Consider the following 19,212-nt stretch of genomic DNA (forward strand, 5'->3'; position numbering starts at 1 on the left):
AGAAGAAGAAGTGAATTTTAAAAAACAATCGGTTTGATTAAGGTAGTTATAAAACTCCATAAGCTTCGTCTCAGTGTCAGTCCATAACAAAACTATATAGCCTAAAAACAACCATATAAAACCCAACTATCTTCGAAACCAGAGTGAAATGCAAACCTATGTTCCCATTCCGCCATCACAATACTGGCATAAAATGGGGGTACACACTGCTCCCACAGCAACTTCAGTATTTTGTTTATAAATACAACCTTCAAAGTAAATACAATTTTTGTCAACACTGCTTCCATGAGAGTTCCTAAAACATTAATATTTTTGTTGTCTAAACTCTCAACAGTGGTGAGAAACTCAGAAAACCATTCCAGATCTACATCATGTGGAATTACTGAAAACAAGTCACAAACATCAATTGTGACAAACAGTAAATCATTCATAAATAAATTCTTATTTATCTTTCTTTAAAACATCCCAATAATCTTTGTAAATATATTTATAATTCTGTAATATATGTTTAAGTTTAAAATCAATGTATTTAGCCATACCAAGGGTTTTGGAACCCTTCGCATTTACAATAGGTCTCAAAGGCAGGTCACATAGGTTTTTATGAATCTCTGGAATCCCGAAGATTCTTGGAATACATGGATACACCACATTCAAAATCTCATGTTCAGAGTTGGCAATGTGGGCTTGCACAGGCATATCTTGTAACAGAAAATCTAGCTTGTTGTATGCTAAATTTAATTCATTCATAGAGACCTCTTCATATTGCATGGACAACAATAAATACTCAATTTTAAAACTGTAGTCATAAGTGTTCATAATTGTAAGGCCACCATCCTTATCAGGTTTCATTATTTTAATGTCCTTGTTGCTGCAATGGTTCCTAAGTAACCTAGTTTCATTCTTGGATTAAATTATAATCAATCATTCTGTTATGCTTACCTAACAGATAGATCTCTTATATCCAGTTCACACAGTTTTTTAAATAATAGTAGTATGTCTTTTGGCTTATCCGGGTTAGGGGTCGCCACAGCGGAACTCTGGTCCGCTAATGATTGGCAGTTGATTTTTATGGTGCCGAGTTGCCAGTCCGATGCCCAACCTTCAAAGAAGACACACCCATTCATGCAAGCACCTACCTGCATATCTTTAGACGTCATTTGAGTTTTTCAAGTAATAACATGCCTAACATGCCTGAATGCAACGGTGGTAAAATGTACAGAGTCTCTTCACCCTTTCCTCTGATTAAAAATTGCCTCTTCCCAAAAAAAATAAAACCAGAAAAGTTTAACTTCCTAATATAAAGTTTAAAGTCCAAAAGGGTAGTCACCAAATCTGCTTTTCTAGTGGGTACATATGTCACCTCTTTGTCAAATATATCAGTGTGACACCTAAAAATATTCACATCACTACTATTACACATGTTAAAATCCCCTTGTGGATTAGTGTAAATACTAATTAATTTCACTTCTTGCCGGTGTTGTTCCTCCCCTTCCTCCCTCTCTGTCATCACGGTGGGGGTCCTGTCCTGGTTATTCTGGTACCTTGTTACCTGCACTGCAACCCAGGACTCATTCCATTGATTTTTCAACGTCTCAGGTCTCCTGAGAGGTGGAAAGTCTAAAGGATCCAAAATACCCCTGTTATCACTGCACTGGCTCACACTGCCTAATGAATCACTGTTATGCATAACTCCACTTTTATGAGGACCTGGACTAAGATATACTCTACCTTGCTTGTAATCACTTTCATCACACCATAACTTTTTCTCTTTTTTTCATTTTTACATCATTAATGATCATATCCACATATTCAAACACATGAAAATAATCCTTTCTATGCTGTTCAAAAGCTAAATCCATTTTGATATTACTGCCTAGAAATGTAGTTTCAGTCTCTAAAGAGTCCACGGTCCTTTGGTTGTGTTTCATTAAGACCCCCATTAATTCATAAATCATGTCTATCAAACAAATGACGTAATTAAAGGTGGAGGTCAGAGCCCTCACTCAGTCCTGCTGGGTATTTCCAGGAACTTAACCCATCTGGAACCATGTTATTATTGATACATTCCTGGACATATAAATTCGCTAACTGAAGTTTCCGAAATTTGGTTAATTTATTTTCAAATGATTAAGCTGTCTGTGGACAGATTTCCCTGTAGCACTGAAAAATTTCTGCCTACACATAAATTCAATTTTGTTATGCAATCACTCGCCAAAACTGATGGTTCCCTGACAAATACTGTGTAACTCTCTGTCCGATTGTGTTCTCTCATCATGTAAATTGTGCGACGAATGGTTAAGCCCTTTGTGATTCACACAAGGTCATCTACGGGCCAGTGTAATACCCCAAGAACTTTGTGTTTCTACAAACACCGTACCTTCAGTATGTCTGCTGCTGACGTTTTAAGCCTAGCAACTCTAATGTCCAGAGTTAACGCATTGCTCATCATTCTGCATTAGTTGCTGGATAAGCATAGTGAGATTCCCAACAGTTGATTCAAATAGGTCCTGAGAAACAAATGTTTGGTGACTGCTCCAGTTCATCCTATCATGATGGTGTCAAGACGATTGTTGAGGTCAGAGTGCACGAAACACAAAACAAATAACCAAAATCCACTCAAAACTGAAAACAGCACTGCAACTTCACAATAACCCAAATGTTTGAGTAAAAGACGCCGAGTACCAAAATCATGTGCTGCTGCCAAATAACTCCAAATTTGAAAAGAGCATGTTTATTCCAAAAATATTTGATCTAAGCGCTTTTGTCCAGTTAGAATTGCATTGCAAAAGAAAGAACAGGAAACAGTGGATACTTTGACACAGGCAATATCGCAACTTGACTGGCCAATGAGGCCCAGACAGAGAGCAGCAAATGGAGAACGATAGATCTGAAGAAGATGCACCATATGGTGATATTCTGGAATCTTCTGTAGGAGATTCACAAGAAAATCTAGTAAGAATTGCAGATAAAAGGAAATAGCAAGAAAGAGAGCACAGAGGATGCTCTCAGTATAGAAGAAAATCCTCTAAAGGAAGACCTACTGGACTTAACAGAGATGGACAGACATTAAATTAGATGAAAGAGACAGATTACAGAAAGTCAATAAGACCCCAAATGTTAGAAGACTGGTAAAGGAAATAATCACAGTAACTGGGACTACTAACTGAAATTCATGTGACAGAACAGAAGGAAATAAGATCTATTACTGTGCAGTTAAATTAATAGCAGATAAAGTATTATCACAAAAATGTTGAGAAACAAAGGGAATAAATGGAAAAAGTAGAATGCCCATATGGAAGCAATGGAAAGAGAAAACTATAACATAACGAAGATTCACTGTTAGTAGAACATCAACAATTTTGAGAAAGCTAGACATGGTAAATGCAACAGCCTCTCTCACAACAGTCCAAGATTTATCATACACTACTTCCAATAATAAACTAAACATTTCAGCACAAGCACAAAAACATAGGAAGCATGCAGATAAATACAAAGAAAAAGTACAGAACAAGCAATTCATTGATGAAGCAAAAATGTTTTATATAGAATTGGGAAACAAAGAAAAAGCAATTGAAGCACCACCAAAAAGAATCAACTAAAATGTCACTAGGCAAAGGAGTGCAAAGACAACAGAGTTCCACTTAATAAAACATACATAACACAAGAAATACAAATTGGTTAAGTGCTTTCGTCCTTCTGTTAATAGACTTCTTCAGAACCAAATCACAGTCATTACCAAAAGACAAGAAATAGGTACACTTTGGAGAGGCATTTATGAAGACACTGTTGAACATAACAAAGATGACAAACGGATAGAAAAGTTAAAATAAATTGTAAGAAGCCCTGATACACAGGAAATGAAATGGCAGGAACTAACAGCCAGAGAAACTGACAGAAAAATAAGAAAACTTTTTACAAGGTCTACAGAAAAAGTGGGAGAAACTGACAAATGCAGGTTCTGTGAAACAAACAGTTCTACATCTCTTTGCTGGTTGCAATACAGTCATGGCTGTGGGCCTGTATATTGAAAGGCACAACAATGTGGCATGATTGTTACACCAGGGGTTGTGCAAACATTACAACACAGAATTACCTGAGAAGCATTGGAAACATGAACCACACAAAGGACTACAGAAAACGATGGAGTTCTGATCACATGGAGCCATCCAATACCAACAGTCATGAAAATGGAAGCAAGAAAACTAAATAGAGTAGTTCAGGGAAAAAGGGGGAAAATAGTATTAATCAGTGAAATAGCTACAACCCGTGATTACAGTGTCCTAAGGAGTGAGAGACACAATGTCATTAAAAAAACATGATTTGTAAACAGAAACAAAGTGGAATAAAGATAACCACATAGTTCTGATAACAGTAGGAACAAGAGGGCTAATAACAATGTATATATAAGCACACTTATTTTATAAACCTGACAACCACAGGTAAATAACCTGGTCATCGTGGACCCATTTCACACATGACCTGCACCAGAAAGGTAAGGGTAAATGCAATAGATGCACATACACTTGCTAAGCAGTGTGATTTTTAGCAGGTGGCAAGGAAACTCAAAATAGCCAAAGACTCCAGAATGAACATTCAAACTTCGCACAGATATTGATTAGAAATCAGAATTTCACCCTGGAGCTTATAGCTGTGAGGCACATTTCTTAATCTCTGAGCCACCAGGTTGTCACTGTATATACATGGGGTAGGCGGACTAAGCCAACTGTGGTCCATTTTCAGCCACCCTTGTTAAAACTAAACAACAGAACAACTTGTTGCAAGAAAGCAAAACCTTAAATACAAATGCATATGTAATGCAACAGTAAAGCGAGCTAGAAACAATGACATATACTTGACTTGGAGAGGTAATAATGCTAAACGGAATGGCAAGCCAAACTAGTTAACTCTCTTCAGAACAGTTTTAACAAAAAAAAAAATTAAGGAATGAGGATCATGAAAACGGTATTAAATTTGTGTGCAGTTACCCTATTTGACCTCATTTGTGACTTTCCTTTTCTTGAACATATACGGTCAAAACTCCCTCTGTGGAAATATTACTTGCACACCACATACTCTGACTTCAATTAAACCTACAAGGATAAACAACAAACCTTCTACAGTCATCAGAGGGTTACTAAATGTACATATATGGCTTCACAAAAATCTCTGAAGCCACTGGAAATAAGGACATTGTGGGGAATTGGAAAAAATCATATATACTGTGACAAGGTATTCGGAGTTCCTACATACTGAAAAGTACTGGACAGTTACACTAACATGTAAACGTGCAATTTGAAGTTTTTGTTTCTGAACAAACTTACACCTTTGATAGCCATCAAAAGGAACAGGAAATCATACCAGGACAGTACTGAGAGTGACTGTAAGACATGAGAATCATACCACACTGATGACTGGACGTGATGAAGAGTCGAACAGCCTGTTGATGAAGGTGAAAGTAGAAAGTGCAAAAGCAACATAAAAAAATAAAGTCATGTCACCTTAACCTCTCAAGTCTTTGCAAATCGATGGGGTAGAAGTGGAGTCAATGACAGATTTCATTTTCCTGAGTTCAAAAATCTCGACTGACTGCAGTCATAAAATTAAAAGATGCTTACATCTTAAAAGAAAAGCTATGTCAAATTACTGAAGAGAAAGTGCCAAACAATGTTACCTTTGTTTTATGAACATAAAAAAAGCTGTCGCTTTCTGTACTGTGTCTGAAACAGAAGGTTCTTTTATACAGAAATGTACATTTCACTCACAGTCGTGACCTCAGACAATCTAGCATACCAAGCCTGTCTGTCAACTACTTAAAGTTCTAGCAAATTCACATTTGTTACTTTGGTACTGTTGTCTATCCATCTTGACCCTTGCTACCTCTTTCTTCTTTTGCCTTAGGGCTTTCCCAGCACGATTGTTTTCCTAAATGAATCCTCTCTTTGCATTATGTGTCCAAACAAGTATTTGACTTTTAGCTTTACTATCATGCCTTTCAGTGAATAGTTTGGGTTTATTTCTTAAGTACTGAATGATCTGACATCCTTTAGTCCACAAAATTCTCAAAAGTTTTCTCAAACAACACAGTCTGAAAGCATTGATTTTTCTCGTCCATCTCTCACAGCCATATGCTATTATTGAGAAAACCATACTTTGAATATATGGACCTTTGTTGAAAATGTGGTCTTTGCTCTTTAATTGATGTATTTTTTTATTTATTTTTTTAATGCTAAGCAGTAAAACAGCTTTTGCACTTTCACCTTTGTCAGCCATCAGAGTGGCATCATCTGCACAGCTGAGTTTTCTGAGACTGTTAACATTTCTTCTGGAATGTTTGATTCCAGTATCTGACTTGCCTAACCCAGCATTGTCCATGATATATTCAGTGTGCAACTAAAAACGTAGGGTGATTACACACTCCTGTCACACTCCTTTCCCAATTATGAACCAATCAGTTACTCCTCAATTGATTGTAAATGCTGCATCAATTCCACAAGAGGCAATCAGGCAAACAAGGTCACCCATTATTCCTACTACTCTTAAGATTTGCACGGGTTTGAACTGTTTACAGCACTAAAACACTTAGTATTCACTCTGTTTTTTGAAATACATACTCATGTCTGTACTTTGTCCACTGGGACCATGTCATGGCTATAAAGGGACGTTGGACCAGTCCACCTTCCTGGTTAAGAAACATATATTAAAATAAGTCTTGTCAAAGACTGTGGTGCTCTGCTCAGTCAAATGTTTTAGAGTAATAAAAGGCATAAATAAACTGGTTTCTAGAACTTGTTTTGTTTTCTCTAGTATACAGTGAATGTTGGCAATTTGACCTCTAATGTCTCTGCGCCTTGTAAAATCAGTTGGCACATCTGGTAGTTCTTGCTCCATAGACTGCTGGAATCTATCTTGCAGGATCCATTACCTTTCTATCATATGAAAACAATTCAACTGTTTTCTAATTTCAGCACTCTTTAGCATTGCCCTTTTTTAGACAGAATATAACCTGATCATTTCCTCGCCAATGGCCAGTGATGTGTTTTCCAAATTTGCTGACAAATCACTAGAAGTTACTCCTTCATCCAAACAGCATAAGCAGTACCTCTGACATATTTCCAATTATACCATGACCCCCCCATTAATATTACAAAACGTGCACGCTGATTGGCCAGTGTGCACGTTGTAAATCGACTTATACTAATGGAAAAAGGTCCGGTCGCCCGGACTTTTTCCATTAGTATAAGTCTCTTTTAAAACACACTGTCTCGCTATGTTAAAAGAGTTTAACATAGCGACACAGGTTTAAAAAAAGCAACGGAGATCTCCGTTGCTTTTTTTAAATCTGTCTCGCTATGTTAAACTCCTTTAACATAGTGACACAGTGTGTAAAAAGCAACGGAGATCTTGCTTTCTCCGTTGCTTTTTTTTAAAACCTGTCTCACTATGTTAAATGGGTTTAACAGAGCGAGACAGCTTTAAAACAAGCAACGGAGATCTCCGTTGCTTATTTTAAAGCTGTCTCGCTATGTTAAACCCATTTAACATAGCGAAACAGTAAAAAAGCAACGGAGCTCTTGCTTTCTCCGTTGCTTTTGGCCACAGCTCTGATGTACTGCGTAGGCATGCGCAGTACATCAGAACTGCATGGATACCAGACAGCTGCGGAAGGGCAGCTAAGTGGCATTATACAATGCCATTATTTAAGAAAAGTAATTACTTCTTTTCTTAAATAATGTCATAGTATAATAGCAATAACCCACTTCTGGGTGTGGGTAATGCGGGATTTACCCACGGTTGTCTTTGTTTGGTAAACCACACCAACCGTGGGTAAATACTGCATTACCCACACCCAGGCATGGGTTATTGCTATAATATTAGTCACTAGAACTGATGTGCATAAACACTTCTGCTCTGCTGACAGGCCAGTCAGACACCTGTTTCCAAGCAGCTGGCAGCTGGCAACTAGAATATGTAAGGCACGGTGATTTAAGAATGAGAGCCTATTCACGGCTGTTTGCATTGCATGATACCTGTGACACTTTCACATATGGTCAGTGCTGTAACTGAAAAGAAACATTCAGAGAAGACCAGACTGCAGACTTACTGCTACCTGAGACGCAAAGTGCAAACTTGACAATGGCACTCAGTTAAATCCCATTCTTTTGACTGGCTTGAAACTGCTTGAGCCACTGAGGCAAATGTGAAACTGCGGCTTATTATTTTAAAAGTATTCAGATTCTTAATGTTAAATAAATTTTACTCCAAAAAATTGTATTTATTTTTTAACAAAAAGTACCAAACAGATCAACTCCACTGTGTATCAATTTAAATTAATGTAAAATGTTTTCGGACCTGACTGAGATTAAGTGGTTGCTGCTGCTGGAATGGATGTGTGGCTACTCGATGCTGCCGGTGGGAAACCGTCAAAGATGAGCTCCCTGAAGTATGGCTTGGAAAGGAGGTCACAGTGGTGCTTGATGCCTTGTTCTTCACAGCAGTCGAATGACAGCTCATGGCATCTGCGAAATATATGACAGTTAAATATTACATACATTTATAAAGTAGACAGTTAAAACTGATTGGTCATATTACTCACTGCTTGTGCATAAACATGCTCTAAACACAGATGACAAGTTCTCATAAACATTGCAACAAAAATAAATCAGTATGGCGATTCAGAACAACTCCTCCATCACAATATGTCTTTCACTTTTACTTTGAGTGAAAAACCTGAACTTAGCCCTAAAAGCAATACTGAACCTAAAAACGGATAAAATTACATTGCAGTCCATAGACTGACATGCTTACACTCCAGAAAAGGGAAAATACAGAGTTGCTAAACACCTTTCTGCTGTCAGAAAGGTGCCAAGAAGCTTTTGCTTAGCATCCTCCACTACTGTTAAGCTCTAGTCTCGGGCTAGAACATTATAAGTGGACAGCTGCTAACACAGAATAGCAGCAAGAAGCACAAATAGCTTTAAAAGCTCTTAAACTCTTCATTCAGCCTTTTTTATGCGACAAGATTTATAGAGTTACTTGCCAAAGAATAATCATCAGTGATCCAGATTACCTGAAGAATGTCATGCTTTGGGTCATCAGAGGTAAATTCAGGGAAATCATAGTGAAAGTGCATTGTTGAGACTATCTGACATGGTAATGAGCTCCCAGTAAAGCATCAGTAAAGGCAACTATACAATACAATCATTCTGAGAAGTGCCAGAACTGCAAAAAAATCTTATTTTTTGGATTGGAAAAAAGGTCCCCTTTTGGACAGAGGTGGTAATTGGTCTGCATATGCCAAAAAACAGGAATTGTACTGGCAATTCTTATTTGATGCCAATAGCCCTCCAGGTATTTCTTACAGAGTATCGATTAATAGATTATTATTGATGAAGAGGGCATGTATCTAACTGCTATACAATCTGGTTAGTAATAATTTTATTAAGAACTGGCACTTTTGCACTTCAGTTTTGACTTTTTTGAATTTTGTACACATTTAGCCAAAGAATAATGATGGCTTATTGATTGACAAGATCTTAATGATTTCTAATGAATTTGCTTGTAGCATTATCAATGTGATATGAAAGTTGTGTTATTTTAAAATGTATATGAGCTGCAATTTCTTGTTTAGCCAACAGATGTTTCTGTATTAAAGATATTTTATCTGTTTTTCAGAGGGATGTTTTCATTTGAAGTTAACACTGCATTTGGTGAATGAAATTGCTTATGTATTTTAATTAAATGACCACAGATTATTTGCTGGTGTTTACAGTAGTACTTTATCATATTCAATGGGAGTAACTGCATTCTTAATATATATACAGCTGCAACAACACTGGAGGCAATGCAATCCTCTGTTTTTCTATCATTACTCAGGCATTTTAGCTTACTTATTGGTCCACTAGACTTCAGAGATAGGACAAACTGATAACCATGCTGCAGGGGCACAGATAGGGCTGCTTGAAGGCAATGACCCTTGTGAAAATGAGGGGACATCTTTCATGTACAGCGGCTGGACTTCCCTCCTCAGTGCTGTGCCAGATGTGTACACATTAGGGATGTGACAAATATGAAAGAAATGTTCAACCACCCTTGACGGTACCTTGAGGACAGCCACTTTTAGTTGGCTTTCACCCTGTGAAAGAATCAATAGGCTGACAGATCGGCAGAGGGGCTAATGGTCAGCAGGCAAAGGAGACAAAGCATCACAAAAAATAAACACATTAGCACCAGCAAGACTGACCCTAAAGTCCTCCTGTCAATCTCTTGCTTTCTTATGTACTTGGCTGTGAACAGCACCTCAAGGTGTTTGCTTATGTTCACCATTTAAGAGTGGTTACCAGCAATGATGAAGAGACTATCCACTTTTTTTTAGAAATCGGCCATAATCTTAAACTTAAAGAAGATGATCCTCATCCCTTCTGTTTTATACACAGCAATGAATTGCATGAGTTCACTTCACGTCACCCACATGAAGCCAAAAAGAGAAGATCTGCAAAGAAGAAACGCACCGTCTCTAGATTCTGAAACAGAACAAACTCGCAACTCTGAAGCTGTTCTGATATCCTGCCCATGAAAAATCACAAAAAAAAAATACTCACCTTAAATGAATTAAACATAATACCAAAATGATTATACAACATGCATGGACTCTACAAATGCATATCTGTTCCTGTACACATCTGCTCTGAGTTTGTGCATTGTTGATGCATTTCAGAACAATCAACTTCTGAGAAGCCAATTCAAAATATTAGGAGCATACACTTCCTGAGACAATTATATACTTTTGCTGTTCACTTGTTAGTAGCTTCTAAAAAACATGGTCCTCAATATGCAAAGTTCCTTACTTTCAGTATGTTTTACATCAATAGAACAAAAATGGCACTGGGCCATACATTAGTTTAACACACCTAGATCGTACTATTGCTGTGCCTGGTAGGTTTACTTGTAATACATCTTATGTGGTAGACATTGCTCTGTGCTCTGGTTGTATGGCATTTTATATAGGTATGACCACCAGACAGCTTAGCAGACGTATTACGGAACACTGTTACGCCATTAAAACCAAAGACAGCAATAATGCTTTATATAGGCACACTTTGGAGTGTACTATGTTTAAAAAGTTTTCCTTTGCTGTTTTAGAGTATATTAGCAAAGATCTGCGAAGGGGGAATATTAAAAATAGGGTTGAAAGAAGGGAAACCTTATGGCAACTAAGACTGGGTGCTAACAGTCCACCAGGACTGAACAAAAGTATAAATATTAAGTGTTTTTTAGAAGAAAGGAAGTTAACATTATAACAAGGTTTTGTTAAATCTTGTTAAATTTTACTAATTGAATGATTGGTGTTTTTTAATTGATCTGAAGTGTATTTAAACAGTTTTGATTTTACTGTGTATTCATTCTGAAGAAGTTTTTACGAAAGCGGTGATTAAACTTTTCTATGCTTTTGGAGTTTGAGTTGTCCCTCTGTTGTTTTTGGTTCTTGGATGTTTTACATCAATGCTTTAAAAATATTTTTTTCAAAAAATGTTCTATTCAGCACCTATGGCGATTTTAAAGTACCACTATTAATTCAAAGCTCCTCTTAACAAGAATCTGACTAGCTGCCTCTTTACTCTTGTATTTCATAATCTCAACCCTTTTAATGTCAATTCTACTCATAACCTTTTTTTCATTTTTTCTTTAAGTATCATGTAAGCTCTTTGAAACACTCATTTTTTTTCTTTATGAAATGATTCTTTTTTTCACAGCTTTCAGAATACTTATTTAATGCTGGATACTTCTTCTCATGCTTACATGAATACTTATTACATGAGGCTTGTATTCTAACTATTCTCTACTTCCTGGGCACCACATGTCTCTCTTCCTCATTGACATTACAGTTATTGTGCATCTTCACCTAAGGCTGCATTTTTAATTTAGTCTTTTACTTTTCGTTTTGGTTTGGCACTCTTCCAACCATCAAGCACCCCCAGCTGCTGTAATCCCTTCAGGGTGACAGCCGAACAGTCCATTCATTTGCCTATGGAAAGAACATTGGGAGAGGTGCTGTCATCCATAGCTTTCAGGTAAGTACTAGGATAGCTGACTTTGTAGGCCATTTTAAGCCTAAGCAATTTCCCTCAAAGGTGAGATTCAAACCCTATATGTTGTGTCTGTGAGGTAAACACCTTAACCATTATACCAATCCGCAATCCATGTGAGGGAATGTTTTTTTTTTATGGCCCTAATAAACAACATGCTTGCCTGTAAGTTCCCTAAGAGTATATATGTAATGGACATTTCTTACTTCCACAAGAGGCATCCCACAAATCAGCCCTGCCCCTTAAAAGACAAGCATCTCCAGTGAGTTTTGATCTCAACTGGAGATTCTACACAGGATACATGCTCAAAACTTGTGCTCTACAATCTTTCTTCTTTTATTCTTTCTGTCTATCCTTGTCCATTTCCTGCAGTGCCTGAGTCTCTAGCTGAACCTGGTTCATCTTAGTTGCATATAGGTCCATATTCCTCTATATCAACAGAGATATCACATTTAATTCACTTATCTAATTCACATTTTTATCTTATGTACATACGTTTATTCAGTTAATTTCTATAAATGTGTACTTGTAATTTCACTAACTTTACAAGCATCTACAGCTTTACATAAGGTCAAGTCTGCTTCTCTTAAAAGTCTGCCCCTTGTCTGATATATACCACAAAGTACTCTGTTTCTCATCAAGTGAATCATGTAATGCACCCAATTCAGTCTCTTGCTCTATACGTTCAGTAATGCAAGCAGCTACAGTTTCCACTCAGCCTTGGTTTATTGTACAGAATACATGAGTTACCAGCAGCTTTTTCTAGCCTGACAACAATCCTCACATTTCTATATTTTTGTTGTTACGTTGTGTTTTCCAATCTTCTGGAAGGTGAAAGTACTAAATGTTTTCATGGCATCTTGTCCTGTGACATGCAAAAACATAACTCCTGTATCCTTTCCAACTTATCTTCCACTCAGATGGTGGGGTAAGCTGAACTTCAGGAGCCAGCACTTGTAGCTGTCTGCTCCATTACCTTGCAGCAAAAGAGGTAATGGGATGAGGGCCCACCCAGCTCATGCTGTGGCAAATTGGCAGACGTCTGTTTTTGTCTACATTATTTGGTACTGGACTTGGGAGTACAGACTGCCTTAGAGGCCTTAAGATGTGGGTGGGTGTCTATAGACTTTTCATATAGGAACCACAGCCATCCTTACTGACAAAGACCAAGGGAATACAGTCCTCAACCTCAAGGTGAAATGATATGAGCATTGGAACCAGATGTGATATGGGCATTGGAACCAGATGTTCACAGACAGGCCTCCAAGTCTGGCTGACTTCCGGAGTTATTTTGTTTGTGAGGGTGTGCCATCATCTGAGTATATGTTAACCTTCACTGGGGGGTTATGGGCTGCAAAAGCATCTCATCAAGCCAATCACCCTTCAGCTTACAGGGGGGGTCTTTTAGATGTAGATAGAAAGTTGTAAGTCTTTCAGTACATTCACTTCAGAACCCTTCAATTAGTACTTCTTTTGTTTTCACTGGGGCTTGCACAGCAGAGTTATCTGATGTCATGATGTTCTTACACAAGACATATAGCATTTTCTTAAGACGGTCTCAAAGAGATATGATCTTTCATTTTATAGTCCTCTGGTTAAACACTATACAATGGGGTCATGCTCAGGTCCCAGGCAAAAAAAAAAAGACATTTGTGAAAGTTTTTGTGAGGGATCTGCTTTATACACACAACTTACTTTATTAGTATCCTGCATCTAGCCCTACTGCATTAAAGCTACTGCCATCAAGCAGGCAATTTAAATACAAAAAATAGAAGCTAATTGTTTCCCAAGAGGGTACTTATCAGCTAGTTCTAGAAGAAAGGCCTATCCAGCACACTGGTGATGCTTTCAGAACAATTAATTTGATCTTTAGCAAACTAAGATAAGAATGAACTAAAGATGGCATGGCTGGATTTCCTTTTGTACCACTGACATCCTGATGTCTATTCTGTCACTCATATGGCACAATTAGTATGTTTCAGTGTCTTCCTCATCACGTGTACACACACACACACACACACACACACACACACACACATATATATATATATATATATATATATATATATATATATATATATACACACACACACACACACACACACACACACACATGTGGCATGTACATTCACAGACACACACACACACACACACACACACACACACACACACACACACACACACACACACACACACACACAAAGCAATACATAAGGCACATCTTTTCAGGCTCAGTTGTATAGAGAAGTAAAGCCACAGCTATTACCCAGAAGACATGGGTTCAGTTAGTGAACCAGGCATTGGAGATGCCAGCAAAGTATGGAAAGGAATGATGAAGTTTTGTCTGTCTGTCTGCCTGCCTCTCACTGGGGGTGGAGTGGGAAAGGGGACACATCTGTGGATCCATCACTCTTCAATGCATCCCCATTGGAGATCATATATATGCCAGGAGATATCCTCTTACTAGGGGGGCAAGGCTGTTGAGAGGCTAGATCACCCATGTGAGCAAATTACATAATTTCCGCTGTTCCAACTACACATCCATCACCTAAATGCTTACTGACACATATGCAGAAAGAAAAATCTCCTGATGATTGCCTGTATGAAGGCCATGCCATGACTGACACTCACTCCTAGAGAGATGAATGGCCTCACTCGCAACAACTGGACTGGTGATCAGCAGATGCACAGTGGAGTAAAGACAGAAATAAAGGAAAAATATTAAGCACATCACTGGGATATGGACTTTACTTCCTGAAAGCCTCAAACTGGTTGGAAACCCTCTGAGGTTACCTGTGATAAATTATTCCAGGATGTGAAGACTTTAACCTGAAAATGCCACTATGGATAGTACCAGCTTGACTTCTAGCAACAATCTTATTATGTAGCTATTGTACCTGACAACTACAGGCTAAACATGTGATCTAATGCAATACAGTGTGACCCAAAGCAAGACAATATTCTGTAGAAAGACTAATTGATACATATATGTGCAAAAAACACTAGATTAATGAAAACATTGCTTGTACAGTTATAAACAAATACTCACCCAGCTCAGAAAGAAACAAGTGAAGCAGCACTCCTTACCTGCTACAAGACTGTCACATTCCACAAGGACATCGTTCAACTGAGTTTTCATTGGTGGAACAATAATAGTCCGGGGGTTGCCACTGCATTGGGTGTTGACTACTGCCTTGGTATTGAAAGCACTCTCTTTGTTGTTAGCACCATGATGTGTCACAGCGTAAGGACTGTTGTTGCTGGAGGAATCAGAATCAGGGGAGTCGTGAACTGTAACGCAGCTGATTACATTCTTTCGATGCTTTGACATAATGCTGGGAACAAAAGACATGTATTTATATTACTTAAGAATAGGGGAATCAGTATCCACATGTGATACACATCCATATTACAGCAGACACACAACAAAGCACCAAAAAGAAACATTGTGCTTTCAACAGATGAACATAGATTTTACAACATCGAATGAAAAACATTCATATCTCATAGTCCTTTATCTCAAACTTAATCAAAATCTCATTCAGGCTACACTGTAAATCTGTGCTGCTCTAGTAAGAGGTAACACATCAGCTTTTACACACAATACTGAATAAACAATATCACCAGATGAGCATCACATTTTGTATTTAGTGACTGCATATGAGCTTCTGAGACAAAGCAGTCATATCTTACATATGTTACAGAAAAGCAGAAAATGGAAGCTACATTTGGTGGTTAAGATGGTAACTATATAAACCTCCCAATGCAGCAGAATCATCCCCTCCCCACAGCAATTTAGGAATCTTCCGACCATCTAGTCAATAAGGTCCCATTAATTTGAGACGAATCTCCTAAGTCAGAAAATCATATCAACCTTCATTAGTTACACGCACTTTGTGTTTGTTTACCAGGGAAGTCCAAATGAGAAGACCACATTTTCAGTGGTGGCCCAGACAGAAAAAACCCAAGACTAAAAACAAAATAAATATATAATAAATGACTCACAAAGATGTGCTGGTTAGTTACATTTTTAAATATCAATAATATTTATAAATACATAATTTTCTGACACAAAGCAACAATCATTTTATGTTCACATAATGAAAATGAAGGATGCATGTACATCAAGTGACCTGTCATTAAAACATACACACATGTACATACACATATAAATACATCAGAGAGGATACAAGACAAAAGACGGCTGAGCATACATAAGACAAAAAACTAAGGACGGAAAGCGACACAGAATATGTAAGAAATACAGGCAGAGTAATAATGTGTGCAAAAGGGAAAATAATGTGAGAAGTTTGTATAAAGGAAATGATGGGAAGGAGAGAGAGAGGAATAAGAACCGTCAGCAGAAGAAAAAGGGTGTCGTGGAAAAAGGAAGAAGACATAAGGATAACAAAAAACGGTAGCAAAAGGGGACAGACTCAGGAGAAGAATGGTAAAAGGGAGAAAGAAATGCCAAAAGCAGGTTGGCACTTCATAGAGATAAGGAGGCCTGCTGGCCCCAAGGGAAAGGCTAGTGGAATTCCTAGGCAGAAGAGCAAAAATTAGATGCAACTTGCCTGTATACTAAAATCAGAATTATTTTCTTATACAAGACACTGAATGCTTTCTCTCTTTCATTACCATTCTCTGTTTACCTTACAAACGATCTATAGAGTCAGAACAAGAACACCTCCTTTAAAACAGTCTGTTACAGTCATTCAGCACTGCACCTCACAACTACATAAAGCACCTAACTGGGATCGACTGAAAATTTCTTGTTTATTAATATCATATTAGTCTCTTGTCTTAACAGGCCAGTCCACCTTGTTTTTGACAAGTTTTTCTTTTTTTGTTTCATCTTTGAAATCTTAGGACTCAGCAAATTCCCATAATGCCTTTTATTCTCTATGCACCTCTTTTTATTGGGTTAGAAAAGAATAGGCACTGAAGAGGTGAAACCATCAAATATACAAAGAGGAGCAGATTTTTCTTTTTTGTGTAGCCTTAATTGTCTTAGCTTGCAGTGAGTGATGATGGGAAAGCATGTGTAAGCATGCATGCACTTACTGCTACTCAGCCAGCTACTGAGTGTTGTTACTTAATTAATGCATGAGTCTGTTCCTTGTGATGCCTGGCCACCATCACACAACAGTTATGTAATATTGTAACCCCCGCCGTGAATACCCCAGCCATCTGTGACCGGGGACGATAGTTGAAGTCTGATCACTTTCAGTGCAGACAGACATCCTCCTCCTGTCCCATCTGTCTTTTTCTGAGAACTACTCTCTTTCAGTACTGTGATAATGTCCTTGAAATTCTTAACTGTGTTGTTATTCCTCCATTTTATTCTTTTATTTATTTACTGATGTTTGATTACCAGGAAAGTCTGATTAGGTAGAAGCCCAATTTCAGAGGAGGCCCAGGGAGAAACGCTCCAAATTATTATAAAACAAAAATTTTATGTACAATAACATTATAATCTTCAAAAATAAAACAAAAACATCTGCAGTTTAAATAATTATAACAAATTAGACATAATATAAAAACATCGCTTAAAAATCAATACAAGTTATATGACAATCATTTAATATTTAGAGAAATTTTAGGCAGCTTGTAGATTAATTAAAGGTAAGTTATTCTAATACAAACAGGAATTGCAATATGAAGTGAGGGAAAACAGGCTTATGGCATATTTGAGAGAAAGTCAGGGAAGAGAATTGGACAGAAGTAACAAAGTAAGTGAGGAAGGGAGAGTAAGGAGGTATAAGGAATGAAACAGTACTTGCTCACATTTAGGCATATAGTTTATCCTGGTTTTGAGGAAGAAAAGACCCATATTTTAGCTAGTAAGTCTTTCAGAGTGGTTTTGAAAGATAGGGAGGGTATTAACTTAATGGATACAGGTAATGAGTTCCAGGCCTTAGCAACTGTGTATGAGTACAGACAATGCCCAGCAGATTTGATACGTTTGTAGACAGACAGACAGGAGGTTTTGATCACTGGATCACAATGACCAACTGGGAACATAGTTGTGTAGAATGATTTTTAGTGCAGGACAGGCTGATGGATGCTGGACAAATGTATAGGTGGCAAGAAGCTGCATAAACTTTAGTTGATGAGGCAATTCTAATGCTATACAGTGGTGGGTTCTGAAAAGGGTAATTGCTGCAAATTTGGCAACTTTGTTATAGCACTGTTCAAGTTTAAATTTTTGTGAAGCCTGGTGGTTAATGAGGATGTGAGCACCATAAAGAAATGTGGGAAGTGGTTAAGTGGAGGCAAGTGTAGTTTTAATTGCATTGATGAGAAAGGTTTTGGCTCTGAAAAGCATCCCTAGTTTTTGATGAGTTGTTCTTATGCAATTCTGTACATGTAGGTCGACTGTAAGATTATCATCTACTATCACCCCTGATAATTTGCTATGAGAAGTAACTTCAATGTTGTATTATCAAAACAGAGGACTTTATTTATTTATTTATTTTTTTAATGAGAGAGGGATTTGGGGAAAAAAGCAGTAGTTTGTTTTTTTTTTGGTTGAGCAAGAGTTGTGAGTTATGAAACCACATTTCAGTGGCTGTTAAAGCTTCCTGAATAATTTTTGGAGGTATAACGTGTTGTTACATTTGCAAAAGAGAATGGAATCAGCTGAATACTGTATTAAGATGGCCTATTGTGTGGTTGTATAGAAGGTGTTGGTGAGAATGTTAAAGAGGGGGGGACCGAGTATACAGCCTTGTGGTACACCGGTGATGACTGCGAGGTAAGGAGAGAGTGTGGAGTGCCATTTTACTGACTGATACCTATTGGACTGGTAGCTTTTGAACCACAGAAGGGTGGGCTGAGACAGGCCTAGTCAGGACACCTGAAGTAGAAGTTAACTCTAACAAACTGTGTTGAAGGCTTTAGACAAGAGTAGAAGTAAGGAAAAGACTAGTAACGTCAGGGCAGTACCTTGTAAGGGCCGACATATTTTACTGTGTCTCATCTGCTGAATGCTCCTCCTACTTATCATCATCATCATCACCATCTTTTCTTCTGCTGCACCTCATGGCAGTAAATAAATTCTATCAGGTGATACCTCCTGAACTCTGTGCAGTACTGCCTTAGCACAAGCCTTTCCTGCTTGCTGTTT

The 19,212-nt window shown here is 37.8% G+C and overlaps 1 protein-coding gene across 1 annotated transcript in view; it reads right to left on the minus strand.

Moving 5' to 3' along the window:
* Positions 1-19,212, minus strand: part of HIPK2 (homeodomain interacting protein kinase 2) — a 1,139,975-nt gene that overhangs the window by 18,885 nt on the left and 1,101,878 nt on the right. Inside the window, exons 13-14 of the mRNA XM_044088176.1 lie at positions 15,171-15,418; positions 8,350-8,516 (exon numbers count right to left, since the gene is read on the minus strand). Of these exons, the coding sequence (XP_043944111.1) occupies positions 8,350-8,516; positions 15,171-15,418 (415 nt within the window). The remainder of the gene's footprint in view (positions 1-8,349; positions 8,517-15,170; positions 15,419-19,212) is intronic.

The sequence above is a fragment of the Protopterus annectens genome, chromosome 11.part0 (assembly GCF_019279795.1).
Source record: "Protopterus annectens isolate FY-2018-M chromosome 11.part0, PAN1.0, whole genome shotgun sequence".
Taxonomy (NCBI): Eukaryota; Metazoa; Chordata; order Ceratodontiformes; family Protopteridae; genus Protopterus; species Protopterus annectens.